The sequence below is a fragment of the Sphaerodactylus townsendi genome, linkage group LG05 (genome assembly GCF_021028975.2).
Source record: "Sphaerodactylus townsendi isolate TG3544 linkage group LG05, MPM_Stown_v2.3, whole genome shotgun sequence".
Classification (NCBI taxonomy): domain Eukaryota; kingdom Metazoa; phylum Chordata; class Lepidosauria; order Squamata; family Sphaerodactylidae; genus Sphaerodactylus; species Sphaerodactylus townsendi.
In genome coordinates, this window is record NC_059429.1 from 73,638,656 (window position 1) to 73,664,174 (window position 25,519).

The 25,519-nt window shown below is 46.0% G+C and overlaps 1 protein-coding gene across 2 annotated transcripts; it reads right to left on the bottom strand.

Annotated features, from left to right (window-relative positions):
* Positions 1–11,221: 11,221 nt before the first annotated feature.
* Positions 11,222–25,519, bottom strand: MMACHC (metabolism of cobalamin associated C). Of its 2 annotated transcripts, none has more exons than XM_048498990.1 (4): positions 25,336–25,519; positions 16,358–16,552; positions 14,862–15,014; positions 11,222–12,548 (listed from the first exon to the last, which is right to left on the bottom strand). In XM_048498990.1, the coding sequence occupies exons 1-4, from the start codon at positions 25,414–25,416 to the stop codon at positions 12,117–12,119; spliced, it is 861 nt and encodes a 286-aa protein (XP_048354947.1). In that variant the 5' UTR covers positions 25,417–25,519; the 3' UTR covers positions 11,222–12,116. The 2 variants fall into 2 exon arrangements, with proteins under 2 accessions (XP_048354947.1, XP_048354948.1); XM_048498991.1 differs by having other exon boundaries at positions 16,358–16,548; positions 25,336–25,455.

A 25,519-nucleotide genomic window follows, 5' to 3' on the forward strand; every position in this document is an offset into this window, starting at 1 on the left:
GAGAGAAGGCGGTTCACACAGTATCAAGCCGCTGGAAAAAAACAGCCGGAGAGTTCCAAGCGGGTTAACCTATTTCAGGGATGTCTCGCTGTAAGTTCACAAATTCCCAGCCGGGGCGGGGAGGAAAAGAGGATACGCCTGTTAGATGAAGATCCTGGCAGGGGGTGACCGATTGTCACCGTGGGGGTAGTTAGTGCAGTAGCCGCTGATGGCTGTAAAATCAAGAAATGAGCTTATAGTCGCAGAGGCTGCAGCTTTGGGAGCCCAAGTGTCTAGAGGCTGGCCGGGCTGCCGCGGGAGTCTTCGGTTGGGCTGGATCAGAAGCTCTGGCGCCCCTGCGGATCCTCTGGATCTTCGGTTGTTCCGTGTTGATTGTAAGTCTGCTGAAGTTAAGGGATCGGGTACCGGGGACCTGTTCCATCTTCGTCGTGGTGTGGGCCTTGCTTCGTTTGGCATCGGTCCTCGTGCTGTTCGGACATGTCCGGCTGGAATCCATAGAGGACCTGTGGTGAGAAGGACTGAAGCATACCACCCCTTCCCCCAGGTTATGAGGGGCCGGTCCCCTCACGAACGATCTGGTGCTTTGGCAGTAGTAGACCTTGGCTGGGGAGGGGGGTCTGACTGCCCGAAGTGTCTTTCACGGGTGCATCTGCTTGCCCCTGATGGTGAGGGCCGTTAGCAGATTCACCGATTGATGGTGAAGAGCACTTTTGATACTGTCTGTTCGTATGTGGCTTCCAAATGGGGCTACTTCCTCTCTTTAGTTTGTTTTGGCTAGAATTTCTTTGAAGTTGGCGATTTGCTCTCTCAACCACCGCTGTCTCGGTGCTGTTGTAGGAATCTGCGGTGCCAGCACGATTCCCCAGTTGGTGCAGCAGAACTGGAGCATGGCTGGCGGAAGAATATGCGCGGTACGGTCCCGCTTTTAGGTTGAGGCGGGATGCCCATGACGGGTTAGGCACGCAAAGAGGTGCTGGATGACGATTGACGGTTGTTTCCTCTGGCCGGAGTGGGTGGCCCACAGACGTATCCCTTTGTGCAGGTATCTATAGTTACGATGGGTAGGTGCTTCCAGGGGCTAGGGCAGGGACCAGGTTACCAGCCCATTTTGCCAATAAGTCATTTGCCAGGGCCCTCCGGTTTACCCTTCGGGTCTGACGAGCTGGTTGGGCGTGAGCATTGAGCACAAGATTTAACGATAGATTGCAGCCTGGCTTGAGGTGGGGATGCCACAGGATCGGGCGAAAGTGCTTTTGGCCCCTGGCGGAAGAAACGGTGATTCGAAGGGTCGAGGAAGAGGGTGGAGATGTGGGTATTTGTTCGCGCTAGCTGGTTCCTCGCCGGAGGGGGGGGGCCTGGGAGGCGCGGTGGTTGGCGATATGGCCTACGGCGACATTGGAGAGGTTCTGGATGCTAGTAGGTTCCGTGAATGTCAGGAAGAGATCGCATGAGGTTTGGGTCGCATTCGGGCGACGAGGTCCCGGGTAGGTGGTACGCATCACGGCATGCTTTCACGCAATGGCTGGGAATCGCACCGCAAAAGCGTTGAAGGGCTGGGGAAAGTTTGAAAGGCCAGAATGGCTGCAAGGCGAAGTTCAAGCCTCCGCATGGAGCCGAGGCTTGGGGCGGCGTGGCGGTAAGCTGTCCAAGGTCATTGAATCTGACCATTTTGTTGAAGCCTGCAATGGCGCCATCACGCCAGCTTGCCTCGGCCGGCATGGCTTAAGATGGTGGGGCGCTTTTGGAGTGGGACAGAGGTCAGCTTAAAGGCCGAACGGGACAGGGGGGGTAGGAGTGGAGGGAGAGCGAGGCGAGGGTCTAGAGGCAGGTGGGAAGAGGATCTCCCCACGCAAATCCTCCAGGGCCAGCTGGAGGGGTGAAGAAGCCGCTCAAGAGATGCTGGAATTCTGCTCTGTTTAGAGGCATGACGATGCCAGGGTCCCACTCCCACCATTGGCCATAGTGCGCCGATTTTCCTTTGGTTGATGAGATCTGGCGCAGGAAGCTGGGTCCCGGTGCGGGAGAGATTTTTGTGGCAAAAGGCCGATGAGGTAGGTAGAGAGGTTTCATCTCCACCAAGAAGCAGTTTGTCCCAGGGCGGCCGAAAGGTGCCCCAGGACTCCGCTGGGGAGAGGGGTGGTTCAAGAGGAAGAGGGAGAGAGGTTGGATCCTTGAGGGGGGACCCGATCCACCCATCGGGCGGCTAGGGACCTCCCTTACTGCTCCCGAAAGGCCCTTGTGCTTTTTTTTTTGGGTGAGTTGGGATCCCTGTCCCCTGCTTTTGGCGCAGCGGGAGTAGTGGAGAACAGGGGCCGGAGCAAGGAGGTGGTGAGGGCAAAGAAGGGACGGACTCCAGTTGAGGGTTCCGAAAGAAAGCAGCTGCTGCGAGCTGGAGTGAGCTGCGGGCGGCTTCGGGGATTTGTGCATCTCTGGTATGACAGGGGCGGAAAGTGAGCGGGAGGAGTTTATGCACCCCAGATACAAGAATCGGCTCGCTCTTTTGCACCTTTTCGGGAGCCGCATGTATAGGGCCTCGACTGTTCTAATGTGGTCGCCAGCAGCCAAAGCTTATCCACCGCGGGGGATGGTCGGTGCGTTATTTCAGGACTATCATCCATGTAATGGATGATTGATGGCTCGGGCCCGCTTTGGCGCTGTAAACGGGCTATAGCGCTGATGGACAAAAAAACTGACACAAGGTGGGGCCGCTGAGCATTCCTGGGGCAATACTTTCCATTGGTATTCGGGTACCGTGGGCTGCTGATGATTAAGCCAATCGGGTAACCGCGGAAAGTTTAAAATGTACTCGGTCTTCGGAGAGAGGGAATACAAAAGCAAACAATCCTTCAGGTCAACAATCAGGACCTGGTAGTCCGAGGAGAATAAGGTTGTGGGTTGGGTAAACCGCATTGAAGAGGGCCCATGGGCTGGATGCAGGGTTGATGGCATTTACTGCTCTGAGATCCTCAGTAGCAACGCCTTAATCGGCCACTCTTCTTCTTTTATCACAAAGACAGGCGCAGTTCCATGCATGCGATGTTGGAGAGGTCTCAATGTGGCCCGCAGCCAGTTGTTCCCCCCAATGAAGCTGGTGCATGGCAGTCAATTTCTTCTGGGCAGTGGCCACTGTCTCTTACCCATACTGTGGGTCTTCGTGGGTCCATGTGAGGGGAGGGCCAGTGGGGGCGTGGCCTACTCGCCGAAGCCTCCCCATGGCAATGGGAGATGCGCATGATGAATTGCCGCCTCGAAGTCCTGGGGGGGGGCTTCCCGTGTGGCCTGCTCCCTCCCTCTTCCCCAGGTGCTGAGAATGCTTCCAGCCGGCCACTCTCCTCGATCAGGCCGCCTCGCCACCTCGGCCGATGATATCGTGCGGCCGGGAGCTCTCTGCACCCTGGGGTTTACCTGGGCCTCTGAACTGTGTGAAGTGGGCGGCAGGATGCTCTTGGGGTGGAGCCCGACTGGGCGCCAAGCGGCTGCCCTCGCGGAGGCCAGTCTTCCTGCAGGATACCCTCGCCTCACATTGGGGTGTATGCGTGTCTGTGTGTGTATGCCCGGGCAAGCTGCAGGTCAGTGGCCCCTGCAATAAGGGATAGTTCTTGTTTAAAGGTGGAGAAAAGCCCGGGGATCGGCCTCCTGGGGGTCCTCTCCCCCTTGCAGGAGACCCCCCCGCTGGCTTCGCAGTGGCCCTCCTACTGGGCAGCCTGCAATCTCTACCGAAGTGTCCGACTGGTGGCAATTGAAACATCTCGCCCCGGCTGTTTCCTAGCAATGGAGAGGGCTGCGCTGCAGTGGTCCGCCAGAGGTGGGCTAAGGACCCGGATATCCTGGGCAAGCCTTAAGCATGTTGGGGCAGTGTTCAGGTTCCTACCTATACCTGTGATTGCTTTATGCGCACTCAGCGGAGGCGTTCTCCTTGGCAAGACGCTTTAAGGAGCTTTCCGCCCCTGAGCCTCCTCGCTGTCAACCCTGCCTTTGAGAGCTTCCTGGAGCCTGCCTCACAAACTCTGGCATAGGGTTCTTGGGGTTTTTGCCGGATGGTGGAGAAGCTCTGGGTGGGCTGGCCGGCATTGGGAACCTTGACAAATGCCTTATAGGCGCACTCAGAGTGCGGTAATCGGTGAAGGGTGGCCTCAGCGCAGGACAATTCTGATCGCTGGGGCTGGCTAAAAGCATCGTAAAACCAGAAAAGTTGAGCTGTTGTGTAGGGCGAGGCGGGGCTGCCTTGCTGAAGCACTGCTGGCGGAACTCGCTTTCCCCAGATCACAAATTGTGCAGGGCTCAGGAGCATGCGGAAGGTGGCTCTCCAGTCGTCCGAACCATTGGGTGATTCCTCGCTGGCCGCTGACTGCTCCCAGCATGCCTCTCACATAGGGACTGGTGACTTCCTACGCTCCGCGACCGCTTAAGTGGAGCTCAGTGAGGATGTTATAGCTTAAAGGGCGGTACTGACTAACTCCGCTTAATGACGCAATCTCCCCTTCTTCAGTATCTGTGAAATGGACGGGCACAATGCAAGAATATCGTATCGCCTTTCCGCCAGGGTTTCTTTCTTCCGCAGGTCGCGGGCTAATACCGCTCTGGGCGAGTTTGAAACCCGCGTCATTACGCGGGCATGCTTGGATCCCGGAGGTGCAGTGGCTTCGAAAATTGAAGGCGGAGCAGTGGGGAGGGGGGCTGGCTGAGCCGCCGTGAGAGTTTGAAATGGGTGAAGGAGCAAGGGGGCAGAAGGAGGACAGGGCGCCCAATTTAGTGGATAGAGAAAAATTCCGGGTTGAAATTCGAAGGTGAAAGATCGAAAAGCGAGTGGCTGCCTACAGCAAGGGAGCCATAGGGTTCTGCAGGCTGATGGCTACAAAACATTGTCTCCATCGCCGCGTAGCAGCTACATCGGCGCTGGTGCTCCCAGCTAAGAGTGCGCGCCGATGTTTTCCCAGTCCTTAAGATTCAATGTCCCCCCCCTCTGGGTACACCATGGACACTGAGCTTCAATCTTCCTCAACCAATTTGCGAAGCTCCCTTCTCTTTACGGGAACCCTCGCCGCGATTTCGGCTAACGCTTTCAGTTCGGCTTCAACGCGCTTTGTCATAAGCCCCTGCTTTGCAAGCAAGCTCCTCATACTCGAAACTAACGTGGGTGTTGGCCCGCCGCAGAGTGTCCTAGGACGCTGTAGCCTCTGGATGCTCGATCCAGAGTGACAGGGCGATAATCAAACCGTGGTGGTCCCTGGATGCTCGGATCCAGCTGGACTTCTCGTATCGCGTCTTCCCCAGGCGACGGTGCATCGCAGGGTGGGAGGTTCGGAGGATTCCCGGTTTCCTCGCACCAGCTATAGCTCTCAATTCTGCGGTGGTCAGCTGTGAAGAACGAAAGACGGTGACGCTGGAGATAACCATCTGGTGAGATCGCCAGCAGCGGGAGATTCCCGGAGGTCCGTGGTTCCTAGCGAAGTCTCCCCGCTGCACGGTTCCTGGCACCTTTATTGTTATTCTATCGGGGCGGTAGGAGGGAGGACCGGGGAGTTCCGGGAGAGCTGAGGTAACCGGGGAGATCATCATGTGATGCATGATCTCACCTGGCTACGTGCAGAGAGGAGCGTAAGCGTCTGAGCCTAATCCTCACCTGGGGGCAAGACCATTGTCCCTGCGCCCGGTGACTGAGCCAGACAGTTCATGACCCGTGACTCATAGGGGATGAGGAGTGGGGTGCGGGTAGCGACCAGAAGGTCGTGAGGGTCCAAGCATGGCTGGCCCTCCCAACGTTCTACCACGGTGCTGCTGGGTCAGCAGTGCATTACTACACAATCAGAACAGTATTGTTCAACAGCTTCAATCATCCTATGAATTAACCAAAAGTATTGTTTTTCCTTTGAAGTTTCAGCCAATACCACGTGAACTCTAAACTCACTCAATTTCCTTTCAAAACTGGTACCCACATGGTAAGCAAAGTGCCAAACATCCCACACAAGACATCTTGGAAGAGGATTCATCCAACACATTACTTCATCTTTCTGTTACAAATATATTTGCACTGGGGCCCACAAATGTTTTTATGTGATGACAAGAATTAAGATACAGCTGGTTGAAGCCTTGATTCTTGTGGAAGGAGTAACTGTCTCTTCCTCCCTTCAGAAGGAAATGCTAATAAGTGGGTTGAGATGCAGAAAGTTATTCATTGACCCTGGAGATCAGGCTGCTGGCCCAGCTAGCTTTGGCTGGAAGTGGTGCTGAGTTCAGCATTAACATTCACTCTGGTTAATTAGAAAATACTAAAATAACATGGGGATAATTTCTGCCAGCTTGAAAGAGCACAAATAAATCAAATAAAAACTATGAGTAAACAGAATGGTTCAAATTAGCTTTCCAGAATGGTTCCTACCCTCACTTCATCAATTCAAGCCAGCTCCAGAGGTCAGCATGGTGTTAAGTGAGAAATGCTGCCTTTATATCCTAAATCTTTAAAAATAATGCAAAGCAAACTTTGGCAACAAGAGAAGAAAAAACCTGATGATCAGAAGTTTCCCATTCAGTGACCAGGGTAAATGAAAAACACTGTGCAGTACATTTTGTGCAACTGTGGGGAATTCTTGTATGGAAGACAAGAGTCCACTATGATTTTAAACCTATACCAATAGAATGTTCCTCTGTGAATTCCTTTGATGCCACATTATTCCATGCACACCAACCTGAAGAAGGACCTAGCATAAGGGGAATTCAAACCTATATTTTTATTGCTATCTGCACATTTTCATTTGCCTATTTACTGCTGCCTCGGGAGATATTTCCAAGGTAGTATGACTGGGCAATTCTCGAGCTTTTTCTGGGTACCCAACACAGCTGCTGAAGGAGGAGAGAGCAGGAGAGAAGAAAAATATCCTCTTTGGAATGAGAAATTAGTCCTATTTCAGCAGATTACTGTTGGCTTTTTACTGACATTTTTGTGTTTTAGTAAATTTTTCTATTTTAATATGAACCTGTACTATACTTCCCCCCCTATGCTTGTTACAGTTTTGGAATGAGAAACACTTACACAGAAAATAGTTTTACTTATTATTCCAGCACATGTTGCTTCTACTGACACAGGAAATAACTGATTCCTGGTTTCTCAGGTGTTGAACCCTACAGTATAAAGCACAGTACAGTATAAACCACAGAAAATATTGTGGCAGGAAAGCTCCACTGACCTCCTGCTAGGCTGTTAAGAAAACAGCCTTGTTTAAAGTTAGCAACCCTTTTTTAAAAAAAACTTTTTAACACATGGGAAGTCACAAAGGTTACAAAAACATAGTCCCCTGGAGAGGTCCAGGTGAAAGTTAAAAGCATTCTACAAATGTACCACACCCCATGATTTAAAAAGCTTTAAACCTTGCTCCTTTCTCTCATTACAAATAAATTGCTAACACTGCCGCAGGATGGGAGCCAACGGTTATAATGCACATCGACAAATTTAACAAAATATTCAGTCTTTTTCCCACAACTGGTTGTATCTCTTAATTATGTTAACATTTCTGGACCCATGAAAAGTTCAGAATGAAGCTCTTCAAAACTCAGTCCAGGTGCTTTCTGTTCAACCTTTATATGAGCTGTTTATCCCAACTGTTGAGTTTGCAGGTTGGATCTGCAGAGTGTGTTTAATTTCAGCAGCAGGATTTTCAGCAGGTGCTTTACCAGTGACACTTCTTTTGCAACATCATCATCCCTTCCCTGGCAAGGCTATAATGCTGTAACCTATTACCTCACCCCAGTTCAACAGAACATCTATAAAATATCCCAAGAGCACTAACATCCTCTGTTATGCTGCAAACTCTACCACCTACACACAGTTCAGTGGTGGGGAAGGGTAGCAGGCCATAAATCCTCATCTTAACAGAGAACTGATCAGTGCCTTACCTGGGCACAGGTGACAGGATCAATGAGCAGAACAGCCAACCAAAATATTATACTTTCAGAATGAATCAGGATGTGGGTTGCTGCTACCGCCCAGAAGTTGAAACACTAACACTCGATGAACAGAGTAGTTGACAGTTGCTTTTGTTCATCAAGTTTTCCTCAAGCAGAAACCTTGTTTTAGTTATCTGATGTCCAATAGTGAAAGCAGGACTGCAAATATAATACTTTGCATTATAATGATCTTAACTCATCCACAACATTCCATGAGCTTCAGCTGGTAAACTCCGAAGGAAAAACATGTAGAGAGAAGGCTGTGGAGGATTTAGAAATTAGCCATAGTCTGACAGGCTTCAGACACAAATCTTTCAGAAATGGTCTTCCAATCCCTACTGTTTATGGTACCAGCGAGTAGGGATTAAGTACCCAATCTAAGGCTTAATGCAGATGCTTTTCAATCCCATGCAGCCAAACAGTTGCCAAGAAATAAATAAATAATCTGAATGAATGAATAAATAAATAATCTGAAGATGGCTTCTGAGTGGCCTGCAATTTTATCCTTGTGGTCCATACTCTTCCATGTCAATGTATAACTCAAGGGAAAGAACTCTAAAGTCCGCATGGCTGCTAATGGGATAATTTTTTTTGTTTGCTAAGGGACAAGAAAAAGGGATAAGAATCGTGTGTGAATTGTAAAGTGCTGAAAGGTTGGAATTTGATTGCAAATCACCTTTCCTGCATGACCATCAGTTTGTTCTGAAATTTGGTAAACATGCATTTAAAGCAGTTTGTTTTTTTTACATAAGCACATATAAACTGTCCTTGTACTTTTTGCACATACACATCAATAGCAAGAGAGGGCAGAGAAGCACTTAAATGCTGGAGATATTCAGCAGGGCATTGCAGTGAAAGGACAACTATGACTTGGCATGTACTGATTATTGAGAAAGGCTTAGATAGGCATTCAAGGCTTTATGCAGAGGTGGGCTCCAACCAGTTCTCACCACTTCTCTAGAAGTGGTTACTAATTTTTTCTGAGTGCCAAGAAGGGGTTACTAAAGCAACCTCCCTGCCCAATAGGGACTGGAGGTGCGTGTGTGCGGCGGTGCCACTGTTTGAATCCCACCACCATCGGAACCTGTTATTAAAATTTTTGGATCCTACCACTGGCTTTATGTATATATAGAGAGAGAGGAGTGTGGGGAAAAAGAATTGCAAAACCTCAGGCAGTTATCACATGGACAGTTCAAATATTACAGCTGGCCACTTCTAAAAACATCCACCCTGGCAAGACAAGACTTTATGAGACTAGGGAAATCCACAGAGCAAGATACTCTAAACATTAATTCTGAGATTTCTGTGTGGATGTAGCCCCCATCCATCAAGCTATATAACTATAGGGTCTCAGAAAGTACTACTAAGCAACAATGAGTACAAAAAATGGTAATTAAAATTGTTTAACTGAGGTTTAGTCTGAACAATTTCACACTACAGACATTCATTGCTTTGCTTGAAGCAGAAATGGTGCATGTTCACTGTCCCACTGAATTAAATATCACTTGCTTCTCAGTGAGTACATTTAGCATTGCAATCACATTTGCGAACAGAGATGACGTCACAGGAAACCCTGCAAACTCCTAGGCCGCTTCCGCACGCCCCATTTATGACGGCCTGGGGGCGCCAAAAAAGGCGCCCCCAGGCCGCCGTTCGCACAGGCGCCCCCAGGCCGACCTGACTCTTCTTCCCTCCCCCCAGGGCGGCGTCAAGCCGCCCTAAACAACAACCCTTTAAAGGGTTGCTGTTTCTAAACAACAACCCTTAAAGGGTTGTTGTTAGATTTCATGGAGCGCCTCGCGGGCGAATCAAGGCCAGCGGCTGAAAGATCGCTGCCAGTTCTTCTCGCTTCCCATTCAATTCGCCGCTGACACAGTAGCGCAAGAGTTCCTCGGGCTTCAGAAGCCTCGTCCTCCCACCTCCAGGGTCGGAGGGCAGCGTGGGCGGGCTGCGACGCTCACAGGTTGCGCAGGTAGGGACATCAGGAGTGGGGCGGGCTGAGGGCGCAGAGGTGGCTCCTATGCGGAGCGACAGCTTCGCCGCCTGTCGGGTTCCTTCACTTCGCTTCACGCTGCTCGCGAAGACGCCATGGCGAAGTAGCTTTACCACGGGCAGAACCCCTGCCAAGGCGTGGAAGCCCCTGGCCGTGCAGAAACGGCCCTAGATTAATGTTACTTCCTCAGGAGCACTGCCTAGAATGGAGACACCCAGTTGTTGGGAGTCCAAAGGCTGAACCCACATTTCATTCCTTTCAGTCCAAGAACGCACTATGGAAGGTGCTGTGTCTCCTCAATACATTTTATTACGAAGAATTCCTGGGCATGGTATCACTTACAACAAAGAGAGTTGACTCTGGAGAGTAGAATTAACTATCACGCACCAATAAGAGCTGTGAGAAAGCCCCATAGTGGATCATGAATCATAGATGGATTCCGCATAGCAAATGTATAACACATCACAAATGTTTTAAAGGAAACCATTTTTCTTTTTCTTGTTTACACATTTGGACAGGAGTAGCTCTAACCTGTGTTTTTGCAAAAGAATCACTGTTTTAGTGATTTCCAAAATTCCTGGGTAGAGAGAAATAAAACAGGGCAAACTCATTTTGGGGACAGGACCTGTGCAAAGTGCCCCCACAAATGGTTTGTAATGTGCTCTACACCAGTTATATTTGACCTGTGCGGAATCCACCATAGTCCCTCATTTATATGTCAACATGACACAAAGCAGAATGAATTAGAACATTAAAAAACAAAGCTTGAGCACACAAGCAGACTACTTCATATACCGAGAAGGAACAAATATGTTGGGATGTTTGAAAATATATATTAATACTTGGGAGTGCAGAATTTTGCCTAATGATTCTTAACTGATGTACCAACAGCAGTGTATTGTGAAAAGGCTTCTCACGGCCTTAATCATTGTGTTAGAAGCTGGGATAAGGGTTACAGGGTTTTATAGCTTGATGTTGGCATTAGCCTGTATCAGGCTGGCATCTTCAGAGTGATCTTCTGAAGATGCCAGCCACAGACGCAGGGCTTAAAACGCCAGGAGAGAATGCTGCTAGAACACGGCCATACAGCCCGGAAACCACACAGCTACCAACAGCAGTGTTTTGCATTTTGTTATGTTTATGTCACACTAGAGAATTTAGTTTCTTGTAAGAATGGTTTCTTTTCTAGCTGTCTACCTCAATGATACGTAACTTCACCCAAGGGCTTGGAATGCACGCGAGTTGTACACAAGATTTTTAACAATATAAAGAGACTGTTTTGCTTCCTTCAGTTGTACTTTGTTTATTTGAGTTGGACAGTACCATCAGTGCTTTGTACAAGAATAGAAAGGTGGTGGCGTGGAGACTAATAGAAGAAAACGAAAGGGTTTCACAATCACAGAATCTTCATGGATACACAATAGTGGAGGTAGTACCTGATTTTTTACTCCATGAAAAGGACTAGGTAATTTCAGCTATCAGTCATAAAATAAACCCCACCCCCTCACTTTTTAAAGTAAAAAAATTAAGTCCTCGGACCTGTCTTAAAAATAACATGATACTTGAATTCAAAATCAAGCCCCCTAAGTATCACATCCTCTTTACTAAGGCCAGATCAAATGTATTACCCTCTGAAATGCTCTGTGGCATCCCTTACACCTCTAGACTAAGTCTCTGCTGCAAAAAGGATATTGATACAGTAGAGCATATTCTTCTGTGTTGCGATTCCTTCAGGTTGTGGCAACACCAGCTTATTTATCCCTTGCTGAAGTATGCTCCCAGTCAGTCATCTCAATTTTATGTGAAGTTTTTATTAGAGGGTAAAATCCAAGGATATCACTAATGGTTCCTAAGTTCTCATTGAGAACTCATGAACATATTAACACAGATCTATGAGAGTACTGAAATTGGTTCTGCTGTGTGTGCTTATGGTATGTGCTGGTATATTTCTGTAATTTGTATACTGCATTTTTTTTGTTTGGGTCTGCAGACTGTACTGAATAAACTTACTTAAAACCTAGTGTTTCCAAATACAGATTTACAAGTCTCTAGTGTAAGACACTTCTGCCTACCTGAGAGCAAGCTAGCAGGACTTCACAACCAATTTCTAACCTATATTGTAACACAAAGAGCCTATATTATAACATGAAGAAGCTTGACCCAATTCTAGAATGCAATACTCCTACAACTGAGAGTCAGGTTGCCAAACTGAATCATCAAGATGCTGGCACGGTCCATCTTTACAACAGTGGGCACAATGATGTAGGCCACATGTCCCTTGTGCACAGTGAAAAACAGCTACTCGGTGCATTGCGTTCTTCTGCCATCCTTCTTGAAGCCCCAGCACTTTTAATCGTTCAGCTGGAGGAGTTGCAAAGTACATTTTCTGCTCCTCTGAGTACTTTTCCTTCACTTCAATAATGTCCCGGTAGCTCCAGTCCCGCCAGTGGAAATTAAACTTATCCAGCAGTTCTATTTTCTTTTCTTCTGTTCTCACACAATCAGTAGGGGAATTCTGCTGCATGTAGGACACTTCAACATCTGGGAAAAGCAGGAGAGCCCGGATGGCAAACCAGCCTCCAAAACATGGATGAATGCAGACACCATAAATCTTCTGGAAAGAAAAAGAAAGAAAGAAGACTGAAGATATAAAATTATAAGGTCTGCCATTACTTTAAACTTGGTGGAAAAAAGAAAGATACAGAGTGCTTTGCTGTATGGGAGGAAAGCAAATTCAACTATAACCTACACACTTAAGATTTCTTCCAAGATATTCAAATGGGCTATCTCTAAGCCCAAATGCTACTTGATGAAGTGGGCCAGGCTCTATTTTATACTCCAGGCCATGGAAGATCTGCCTTCAGTCATGTAGCTACAGAACAGCTTTGAAAAGAGGTGAAAGCAGTTTGAGGCATCACTTCATACACATTATTTTGTCTTATCACTGCATCTTGTCAAACAAGTTCTTCTATCATATGAAGTCAGTTTACAAGAGGGAACAAGTGTACACACTGTGAACAAGAATTCCTTGTTCAGGCTGCCTTGACACTGCCTGGTTCACACCACCTTCAACCACCACCTACATCCTTAGGCACCTGATTTTATAATACAGGAAAACAAAGAGCAATATGCTAAAATTCAGCCTGCTCCTAAGAATGCTTTTTTTGGAGGCGGGGGGGGGGGGGGGTTTCCACTAAATTTAGTGGTGTTCATTCCAAAATTACGTGTGCGCAGGATTGCACTATTTATCCTAAGGAGTAGCTTTAAAAACTGTATATCCCACTATATTTATTTATTTATTTATTTATTTATTTTATTCGATTTTTATATCACTTCATCCTCGGGGCTCTAAGGTGTACAGCATCCAACAGTGCAATTAGATAACATTTAAAAAGCAGCAAAACTCCCAATACATCTGCCAAATTAAGCCCAAGATTAAATTCTAGGTTAAGATTCAAGATATAAAAATATAAAATTATAAAGCTAGTAAAGTCATAAAAATTATAGAGTCATAAAATTATAGGAGTGGCGCCCAGCTGCCCGACATCGTATAAGAACCCTCCCTCCCTCAAGGTGGAGGGAGGGGGGGCATAGCGAAGTCTCGATGATGTAATTGCGCCCAGATGTTGTTGGCCAAGATGGGGCACTATTGGCGGCTGGGTCTCTCCAAAGGCCCGGGCGAACGAGCTCGTCCTTTGCAGGCCCCAAGCGAACTCCCTATAATCCCGCGAGAGGCCCGACAGCTGGAGGAAGAGCTGCTCCACCAGGCCGGGGCTAGGGCAGTAAAGGTCCTGGGCCTCGTGGGAGGCCAGCCGCATTGCCGAGGGGCCAGGGACCACCAGTAGATTGGCCTCCGCAGATCGAAGAGGCCGCCTAGGCACACTCTTATGGTACTTTTTCAACTACAAATATTTCTGTTCCCAAGCGTTCGTAATTTAAAACATTGAATAATCTACTGGATCAGGGGTAGGGAACCTGCGGCTCTCCAGATGTTCAGGAACTACAATTCCCATCAGCCTCTGTCAGCATTGCCAATTGGCCATGCTGGAAGGGGCTGATGGGAATTGTAGTTCCTGAACATCTGGAGAGCCGCAGGTTCCCTACCCCTGTACTGGATCAAAGAGACTAAACTAAGCAAAAATGACAAACTTGCATGCTATGCCACATATACGAGGTAAAGGCTATGGCTTAGTGGTGGAGCACCTTTGGCATGCAGAAGGTCCCAGGTTCAATCCCCAACATCTCCTGTTTAAAGAATCTAGCAATAGGTTATGTGAAAGACCTCTGCATAAGATCCTGGAGTGCTGCTGCCAGTTTGGGTAGACAATACTGACATTGATGGACTAATGGTCTGATTTAGTACAGGGCAGCTTCATGGGTTCATGTGTAGAACTAGTTCAAGTACCATCAAGGGACAGTATTTTCTGCAGGCCTGCTAAATGGCTATGACATGTCCTAAAGAGCTGCAGAGGAGTGGGCTTGGCAAGGCAGAAAGCAGAGGTGAGTCTCATGACTGGTGGTGATAGCATCAGTGCAGCTTTGCCCAGAGATAGGTAGTTCTCCATTGCCAGGTTCTGGAGTGCTCCTTTTCTCCAGCAGTGTGCCAACTGACAATAGTTTTTATAACAAAAGGAGCTAACAAGCAGAAAGGAAGGAGCAAGGAGCAAAGTTAAGCAACAAGAAAGTACTCTCATGTAGGTCTCCTGGTATGAAAAAAGGAAATTTCCTTGATGGAAAACATGAATTTATGATATGCACATGCAAAGAGTATATTGAACCAGGATTACAATGTGCAGCAAACAGATAGGAGAAATTCACAGAAAACATTATCAAAACATTCTTTTAATGTGTGAAAATAAAGGTTACATTTATCTACTTCAAACAAATGAGTACTACCCTTACTTGCATGCTTTGATTTGATGCTCACCTTCTCTCCCCAGGGATCTTGCTGCACATCTTTCCTCTGGTAGTAGTATGCAGCACCAGCCACATGTGCTGCTGTCTGGGCCAAGAACCTGGGCTTCCGATTGGGGAGCATCTCATAATCATACATGATATCCACCTGCTGGTCAGCAAGGCTCTGAAAGAAGAAGCCTTCATCAGACCAGGGCTTACAAATGATGCTGTCTGGTACCCTGTCGAGGTTTCTAAAATCATTCCATCCTGTTTCATTTATTCAATGATCTGCTCAGGTGAGATGAAATATGATCTCCTTCAGTTGATACATAAATAAATAGAATAGAGCACCTTCTCCATGAAGAAAGGCTAATGTGCTCTGAGCCTTTTCAGTCAGAAAAAAAAGTAATGGGGGGAGGGAAAAGTATGACAGAGATTTATAAAGTTAGGCACACTGAAGGGAAACAAGATCCAGGAGATTCCCCTCTCATAAAACTACAGCTTTCTGGCATCCAATGAAGCAGACTAACACTAGATTCCTTACAGACAAAAGGAATTACTTCTTTATACAATATATAACTATCCTGTGGAATTCAGGGGCAGAAGATGTGGGGACTGTCACTGGCTTGCTGGTTTTAAAAGAGGAATCAGGCATATTCATAGAAGATAAGTCCGCCAACAGTTATTAATCATGATGATTGAACAGAATTTCCATGGTCACAAGCAGTGTACTTATAAATACATTAAGGGGGGGGGGTGAAAAATTGTTACTATCATGTCTTTTTTTCTGAAGGCATCTGGCTGGGCATTCTGGGAAACCAGATCCTAGAGTAGATGAACCCTTTGACTGCCCCAGCAGGATTCTTCTTATGTTTTTGCAATAAGAATGCAAACTATTTACAGTGGAACCTCGGTTTTCATTGCCTTCGGTTTTCATCGATTTTTCCAGTGAAAAATTTGCCTCGGTTTTCATCGATTTGCAGTAAGGTACAGGGGTTTGTGGAGAAAAATCACCCGGACAAAGCTGTTGCAGGCCGTGTCTGCAACTTGTTTGATGACAATGTCTTGCCCCATTTCAGACAAATCTTAAAGAGGCATCAGAAACAGACCTCTTTGGACAGCTTTCTGGTGCGACATTGGTCCACTGGCTCTGAAGATGGTCCTAATGTTATTGTTTGTTACTGTTTTTAGCATTAAACACTATGTTTATTCACCAAAATGTGTTTTTGGTATGTTTTTGGAGTGCCTAGAAAGGATTAATTGGATTTACATTGATTCCTATGGAAAAATTTGCCTCGGTTTTCATCGGTTTCGGTTTTCATCGATTCTTTTCGGACAGATTACCAACGAAAACCGAAGTTCCACTGTATTTAGGATATTTCTATCATGCCTCTTCAGAATCCTGCTTATAATTAAAACAATTTAATAACATAAATACATAAAAATGACAAATTCCATAAACTAATTACATATTTGTCTATGAATCTGTTGTCAATAACAAGAAGATTTTGTATGAAGAACTCTCACCTCCCTAACCAATGAGAGGTGATGGGCAATGCACTGGTCCACGGGATCATGAATCTTTCCCAGCAGTTGATTCTTCAGGAAAGGTCTGAAGGCTTTGTCAAACATGGCAGGGATGCTGAGTACCACAAATGCCAGATTGTTATCTGAGTATGGCAAATGAAAAGCTGGAGGAAGGACTGCATTGTACCAACCTACCTTCAGAAAAGAAAAATAAATTACTGTTAGAAAAGAACAGCTGGATTTTGATGAACTACAAAAGCAGTCTGTTATGAATCTATTGTCAATAACAATAACATTGCAGGTCTTATAAAAATGGTTCTTGGAATCACCTATTCTCACTCTCTTTTCCTTGCCAACTGGAGGCCTGATTCTCAGGCAGTGTCATCCTAAGCAGAGATACACTTCTCTAAGTCCAGTAAAGGGAATGTGCTTATACTCTGCTTAGTAACATTATTACTCAGGGTGCAACTTTGCTTAGTGCAGAACTTAATGAAGAACTGTGGGTCTATTAAAGCAACCCAATGGCAGAGACCATTTGCATAATTTAACTTTATTTCCCAAGCTTCTGATTTTCCAAGGATCAAGAAATTTCTTCTATTTTTCCAGTGACTGGTTTGGCAGAAGCCAAAGAAGCAGAGCAAAGCATATTTGGATAATTAAACCAATGGAGTCAGGAAGTAGCCACATAGGAAACAGGCAGGGAACTGTCACAGCACTGTAGCCCCACCTAGTGTTGCGGAAGCTCTGACCAGACCTCTACATTACTCAACTTCTGTTTCAGAGGTATAGTGTTTTTCAGACTTTCTTCTATGATCACAATGGCTACCTATTTAGGTGGAGTTTTTTGTTTTGTTTCTGAGAAAAGCACATCTGAAAACACTGTGTACTTTGCTGGAGAACAAGTATGAACACAGAAAAGTCACAGTACACAGGACTGTTTCTGAAATGTTTGCAAATGTAACTACTAAAATATGTGCACATAATAGAAAATAATAAATCATTATTTGTATAATGATTGACTTTTGCTAAACATATAAATACACAGGTCTCTAAAAAGAATCAAATGAATACATCTTGGTGACACAGTGTCCATAATCCTTAATGAATTTTTAATAAAATATTTTGAACCAGATTCTTAGCCTGATTGCTGCTGATCCTCTTTCAATTGCACTCAAGCTACCCTCTTGCTTAAGCAAACAGCATCATTTCAAGGTCAGCTTCCAGTCCTGACAACAAACACTGTCTGACCTGCAAACCCTTTCTGGGACAATTGTATCTCACTACAGGCAGCCCCTTCCGGGGGGCGGGCGGGAGGGCTGAAAGACCTCATGGAAGTGGTACATGGCTATGCTGGTACATTTGCCCTCCCCTGGGCATTTGGCCCAGCAGAGGGGACAGATGCACCAGCAGCTGCATCTTCTGCAGCCCTGCTGCCACAAAACCCGAAAGTCTGGGCTGCTGCAGAACTGCACTGCCGTCCTGCTCAGATGCCAGCATAAGGGGAGGGCGGGCAGGGCATTCCCAGGTATAAACCAACATTAGTCAACTCCCTCCCAGGGTTGGGGGCTGGTTGCACAGCACACCAGTCCTAGGATGTATACCACCCTTTTGGTGGCATATGTCCTTTCAACCTGATGGGATTTTTTGGTGGTGAGGGGTTTCAGGGCTTTTCCCTGCTCTGTGCACTACTAGAAAGCCCTTTTGGAGGTGGTGAGGTGGGGCTGCATTGGTGCCGTGGCCTGCCACCAGGGAGTTTGGATGGGGCTGCAAGTCTTCATTTTATTCCCATATAATCCTATCAGCAGCTCTTCCCTTCAAAATGTTGTATAAGTATTGACTTATTTTTGAATTAATTTATTTTACTTCATGTGCATCTTGCCTCTCTCTCCAACGGGGACTCAAAATGGCTTACATAATTATCTTCTACTCCAGGTTATCATCACAAGTCTATGAGACAGGTTAGGCTGAGTGTGTGACTGGCCCAGGCTCATCCAGCAAGGTTCCATGACAGAGTACATACCGGTATCTGAACCTGGAACTCCCAGATCCTAGACCGAATTTTTAACTGCTACACCACACTTGGCTCAAATAGGCTTTTGCCAAATCTCTGACAAACTCACTGGTTCACACTATGGATCTGAAACAGATTTCTGCAAGAAGTAGTTCAGAGTATGTTCGAAAATCAAATTAACAATCACATACTGTTACACATCAAATGATGACATCACGGTGGTGAGCACAAAGAAAACTCCTGATGTCATTCCATCACTGAAGCTATACAAGTCTGAAATTCTTATCTCTAAAGAAGCAAGACACCCAGATTAGGGTCCCCATGGGAATATCAGGAATGCTACTTTCTAAGCCTCTTGGTGAAAAGAGGGAATCTGTAAAAAGATTACACTGTCATAGAATGAAAGAGTATGTGCACCAATGACTAGCACAATTTCCTGGCAAACTAAGACAGAAAACAACAAATTCTTCAACATGAGGGACATGTTCCTATTCCTAGCAGGTTCTCATACTCTAAAGTTTACTAATGAGAATTTCTGCCCAAAACCTGTGCTTTTAAAAGATGTGTGACATTCCAAAAGTCATAAACACCAAGATCAGTATTCTGATAAAACTCCATACTACACTAAAGTAGGACTAGGAAAAAATAATGCATCCCTTCTATACTTGTTTAACAACATTATTAACCACAATAATTGAAGACCAGTGCTCTGATTTCTACTGCCTGACAATCTGTTCAAGGAATAAAACTATAAAATAGAAGTCAGTTTATTTGGGTTCGTAGTCCAACCTCTGACATAGGATAATGATACAGCATCTGTGGTCCTTATGATGTCATAAGGATTGTGGGTGGCAGCAAACAAGCCACTTGGGACTTACACTTTAACCGCCAAAGATCAACTAGGAGGAAGGTCAAGAAGCAGGAGCTATGAGCAGAGACAGGTAATGGTGCTTTGAATCTTACAGCCCAATCTTTCACATATTTTACTCAGAACAGACAAGCTAGACGAGTGGTTATCAACCTGGGGGTTGGGACTCCTTTGGGGGGTCGAACGACCCTTTCACAGGGGTCGCCTAAGACTCTCTGCATCAGTGTTCCCCATCTTAAAATGGATAAATGTTAGGTTTGGGGGTCACCACAACATGAGGAATTATATTAAAGGGTCGCAGCATTAGGAAGGTTGAGAACCACTGAGCTAGACCGAATAGAAGTTGTTCCATATGTTTAAATACATAACTGCTCCAATCTCATAGAAACCCAACGGAGGTCCATTCCAAGTTAACATAAAGGAACAAAAGATACCAAACCCCTCCCATAAACTAAACAGGATATTTAAGGAACAGGCTTTCATGTGCTCTATGAAAGCAGGTAGCAAAGATGCATGAACTAGTACTTCTAGCTTTTCCTTAATGCTGGACTAACATTTTCATCATCTTTGCCAAGAAATGCCCCATCAACACTCCTTATACGTCCAGGGAAGTCCAATCTAAATTTATCCCAGATCTGAACTGAAGTTTTCCAAGCTCTGAAAGTGAACAGTCTAGACAGGTTTGAGGTATGCTCCACACAAACTACTTTATAATGGGGGGAGGGGGAGAGAGAGAAATATGTCCATAAGCAGTAACTTATTGTTGTAAGAAATACTCACTTTACCAGGTGACCAGAGTCTTTTGATTAATGTTTCAAGCCAGATAATGTTTGTGTTGACTTTCATTACTAACACACCTCCAGTGATCTCTCCTCCAAACAAAATCATTTCCAGAATTCTGTAAAAACTGCCAGTGTAATGGCTACAAGGTCAAAGAATCCGAGGAACCTGGATTCAAATTCCCAATCTATTGTGATGAACACTGGGTGATCCTGGGCTCCTTATGCACTCTAATCTATTTCATAGGAAAGTTATGCAAAAAGAATGGAGGAGAGGAAGGCCATATACACCACCCTGAACTCCTTGGAAGAAGGGTGGGATAAAAATTCACTTGACAGAAAACAAAATCCAAACCAGCTGATGTAGAAAAACACAATCCAAAATACTGGACACTTGCTTTCTTCTACTGTCTTTCCAGACTGGCAGCAACTTTCCTGGGAGATCTTTACTTGATCCTTTAATTAGAGATGCTGGGGATTGAGACTGGGGCATTCAGAATGCCAAACAAATGCTATACCACTGAGCTACAGACCCTCCCCTAACAATGATTCCCCCCCACGCACACCCCACCAGTTAGACCTTGGCCATACCCTAATACTGCTTCTATGGGAGGCAGAGGCGTAGCTGGGCCAGAGTGCGCCCGGTGCGCACTCTGAGTTTTCGGCCTCCCCCCACCGCCTTACTTCAGTTCAGCCTGGAAAAGCAGCCTGTTCCCTTCAGGCTGAAAACGGCCTGGTGGGAACTACAGTTCGCACGAGACCCTGGGGCTTGCAAGGTCTCCTGGGAAGTGTAGTTCAGTAGGCTGTTTTCAGCCTGAAGAGAACAGGCTGCTTCTCCAGCCTGCACTGTTTTACTAAGGTAAGTGAGGAAGGGCGGGGGGGGGGGGCACTGTGGTGGAGGGAAGAGGGTGACTTTCCACCCCCCAGGCACACGCCTGGTGCAACATGCACCCACCCACCCCACTCCCTGGTAGCTCCACCTCTGATGGGAGGAGTGTGCTCTGTCCAGAAGTCTTCCTTCCACAATAATACAGTACTCTAAAAGCCTTGAAGCACGGCTGGAACTCTGGTGAAGAGACTAGGATGCTCAAGAGCCGGCTTTTAGCACAGAGTCAACCACTGGATGGGTTGCTCTGATGCTTGGGAAGGGCTCAGCAAATATGGCCAGGCTGACAGTAGTGCATATGCATTGCACTTATGTATTTAAATAAATAAAGATGCCGAGAGCCAGCAAAGGGGAGCGATCTAGGAAGGGAGGGGGAGCACAGAAACCTGGATAATTGTGGGGTTTGTATCATAAAAATTACTTCATGCACATACAAAGAACAATCGAGTGTACCCTGCACACAGATTGTATGCGAGTTCATTGTAAATGTGGGCTTGTGAATAGGGCTTACATCAGACAGGTACCAGGGGAAGAACACTTGCAGCACCTTGTTCCCCTAATCCCTTATAAGCTCCTTTGAGTCTCCTTTCAGGAGAGAAAGGGGGGATATAAATCCTTCTTCTTCAAATGGGCAAAATCAAAAACTGCCTATATATGCACATTCTTTGTTGCGGTGCCATATAGAACAACCACATTATGGAATAGCCTGTCTGATGAGGTCACAAAGGCTCCCACTCTCCCATTTTTCAACAAACTCTTCAAAACTGATTTATTCAAGGAAACTTTTCCATACAGGTAACATGACTGAGCTGAAACAAAATGGTTCAGAAAACTACTTAGAGAAGTGGTCTATATTACTATGTATAGCTCCTACTGCCTGTTGCTGTAAGTAGGATTGTTTAATATATCATGTTAATACCAGTGATTGTATTGATGTACTCTATGTAATCAGGTCTGAGCCCCAGTGAAAAAGGCAGACTATAATTAACAATGAATAAATGAAACAAATTCGATATGTAGCTTTCATATCCATATATAGATGGTGCAGCTACATTTAGCAACATGTCCTGGTATGTTCTATATTTGTTTTTCCTTTGGTGACCTGAGGCCTCATTAGTTTTACGTACAAGTCAAAAAGAAGACTTCTCACAACCTATAGTATTGGTCAATGTCTCAGCAAACCATAAAATATTTCTTTCTATCATATTACTCCCTCAAATAGAATGCCATTTCTGTTAAATTACATTATAGCAAAACACAGTAAAATTGTTAAAAGCACAAAAAACCAAGGAATGTGGCTTCTGAGTAATTATAATTTGATGGGCAAAAAGAATGTTATTTTTCCTCTTTTACCAAAGTTAATATTTAATTCGCTAGGTGGCACATGCCTCACCTATCCACTAGTAATTTATCAACTCTGCCTCAATGTTTAACTCCCAGTCAATGAATATTACATTCATCTCCTATCCAACCACTGCTGGCCAAATTTCCAGTTTGACTCCACTTTAGATTTTTTTCACTAGGGCTGTAACCTTGATAACTCTTTGGAATGTCTTTCATTACTTGTTTCTCCTGGTCTCTCCTTCAACTAAGCTTATGCAACTCTCCTCCACTATATGTATTGAGAGATATACTGTTACTTCCTCACAAGTTTTCCTTACAATTCAGGCAAAATGCTACATTGGAATGCAATATATAGAACAATTTCTTGAAGTAATGGGTAAGGAACGGAGATTGGCCATGGCAATCCAAAACAAAGTTGCACCATAAACCCACCAAAGCTGATGAGATTAGAGTTGTTTAGAATTGTATTATTGACGTGTAAAACAAAAAGCAACATTACTCCTTTAAAAGAAGCACTGTTAGTCCATAAAGTGATGTCCATAATTTAATATTCTCTGTCTATCTTTTAGAACTGGGTGTTTCCAAAAATCAACAAAAATTTTGAGTGGGTTCTTGGTACAGAGTTTTAACAGGTTCAAAAGTGTCTGCCTTTGTCTCATTTGTGCAATGCTAAGTACATCCTCATCATGCACGTAGGTAAGGGGGGGTTCGCGGGTTCGAACCACCCCCATTCATGTTCGAAGCTCCACCCCTCCATTTGTGGGTTTTAAAAACATTTTAGTGCTTTTTTTGTTTTTGGCCTGCAGGGGGCGCGTTGTTTGGGCTAGCAGCACCAAACTTTCAGGTATTGTTTGGGGGACTCTCCTGATTATACTACCCGGGTTTGGTGATGTTTGGTTCAGGGGGTCCAAAGTTATGGACTCCCAAAGGGGGTGCCCCCATCCTCCATTGTTTCCAATGGGAGCTAATAGAAGATGGGGGCTACACCTTTGAGGGTCCATAACTTTGGACCCCCTGAACCAAACGTCACCAAACCTGGGATGTATTATCAGGAGAGTCTCTTATTGATACCACCCAGGTTTTGTGGAGTTTGGTCCAGGGAGTCCAAAGCTATGGACTCCCAAAGGGGGGTGCCCCCATCCCCCATTGTTTCCAATGGGAGCTAATAGGAGATGGGGGCTACATCTTTGAGGGTCCATAACTTTGGACACCCTGAACCAAACTTCACCAAACCTAGGTGGTATCATTAGGAGAGACCCCCTAAAGATACCCCCCTGAAAGTTTAAAATTTTCCTTAGCTTAACAATTGCACCCCTGACAGCAGGCACCCCCCAAATTTCCCCTGATTCTCCTTTTAAATCCACCCCCTTCAAAGGAAGAATCTGAGGTCCTCAGTTAGAAGAAGAAGAAGAGTTTGGATTTATATCCCCCCTTTCTCTCCTGTAGGAGACTCAAAGGGGCTTACAATCTCCTTGCTCTTGCTCCCTCACAACAAACACCCTGTGAGGTAGGTGGGGCTGAGAGAGCTCTGAAAAGCTGTGACTAGCCCAAGGTCACCCAGCTGGTGTGTGTTGGAGTGCATAGGCTTATCTGAATTCCCCAGATAAGCCTCCACAGCTCAAGTGGCCGAGCAGGGAATCAAACCCAGTCCCTCTCCAGATTAGAATGCACCTGCTCTTAACTACTACGCCACATTGAAAGTGATGCTGTTGTTTTCAGAGTGGGGGATAATTCATTCTAAAACAGCATCCAGCACTTTCAATGTTGTTTAACTAGGGACCCCAGATTCTCCCTTTAAGGTGGATTTAAAAGGAGAATTTGGGCTCTCTAGTTTAAACACCATTGAAAGTGATGCTGTTTGGGGGTGGATTCCAGCATCACAGCGGCTGCCCGGGGTGTGTGTGCGTGTAAAACTCAGATTTTGCACCAGGCTCCATTTTCCCTCTATGCCTCTGCCCAGCGGGGAGGGGCAGGGGAGTCTTTTATAAGCGCTAGGCCAGGGGTGGGGCTTGAGGAGGCGTGGCCATGCCCTAGGGGCAGGTGGGGGTGTGGCCCCACCCTGAACCCCCCCATAAAAAATCTATACCTACTTCCCTGATCCTCATCACTACAAAAAAAGTAGTCACAAATTGCTAGTCATTTCATAAGAGCTAATTATGTAACAGAGAAAAGGAATGTATTGTCGAAGGCTTTCACGGCCAGAATCACTGTTGTGAGGTTTCCAGGCTGTATGGCCATATTCCAGTAGCATTTTCTCCTGACGTTTCGCTTGCATCTGTGGCTGGCATCTTCAGAGAATCCTCAGAAGATGTCAGTCACAGATGCAGGTGAAACGTCAGGAGAAAATGCTACTGGATCATGGCCACACAGCCCGGAAGCCCCAGAACACTCCAGAAAAAAGTAATGCTTTGCAAATTCAATTTGATGTGGAACAGTGCCAGCCCAAGAAGAGCTATACCATCCTAAGCCCATTTACTTCTATAGTCTTAAAAGGATGCAATTTTAATAAGGATTGCACTGCTAAACGCATAACAAATAGTCCAGATTTCAACAAACAAAAGAAAGAGTGTAGTGCAGTGCAGTGGTTAAGAGCAGGTGGATTCTAATCCGGAGAACCGCGTTTGATTCCCCACTCCTCCACCTGAGTGACAGAGGTTTAGCTGGTGAACCAGATTAATTTCTGCACTCCTACATTCCTGCTGGGTGACCTTGGGCTAGTCACAGTTCCTCGGACTCTCTCAGCCCCACCTGCCTCACAAGGTTTCTGTTCTGGGGAAAGGAAGGGAAAGGAGATTGTAAGCCACCTTGAGTCTCCTTACAGGAGAGTAAGGTGAGATATAAATCCTCTTCTTCTTCTTAAAATCTTTGTAGTGATTTCTTGTTGTTGTGAGTCTCCCTACAGATGCGATACCATATCTCACAGGATGGCACCACGTGGATCAGCAGAACAATGTAATAAAAATATATAAAACACAGAGGTCAGTGTTAGGACAAAATATGTCAAGAAAGTTGCCTCGATGAGTTAATATGGTGAGTCTAGCTAGACAGAAGGTGCCAAGAAACATATACACCCCGCTCCGCCTGCGGTACCTTAAAAGGATGCACCTCAAATCCCAGATGCTCCAAGTTGTCACGGATCCTCTTCTCCAGAAGCGCCACACGCTTCTCCATGGCACTCAGGCTCTGAGCCCCATGGGTAATGTAGTTTCCTATCCGGCACGGCGGAGTCGTTCCAAACGCTTCCTGAAAAGCACGAGTCCTCCCGGAGTAGACA

Coding starts and splice junctions, on each gene's coding strand:
- MMACHC (XM_048498990.1), bottom strand. CDS start 25,416: ATGGAGAAGCGTGTGGCGCTTCTGGAGAAGAGGATCCGTGACAACTTG. Junction 15,015..16,357: donor ACCTCTCATTGGTTAGGGAG/GTGAGAGTTCTT, acceptor TTCTTCTTTCAG/AGCCTTGCTGACCAGCAGGT. Junction 12,549..14,861: donor AAGATCCCTGGGGAGAGAAG/GTGAGCATCAAA, acceptor TTTTCTTTCCAG/AAGATTTATGGTGTCTGCAT.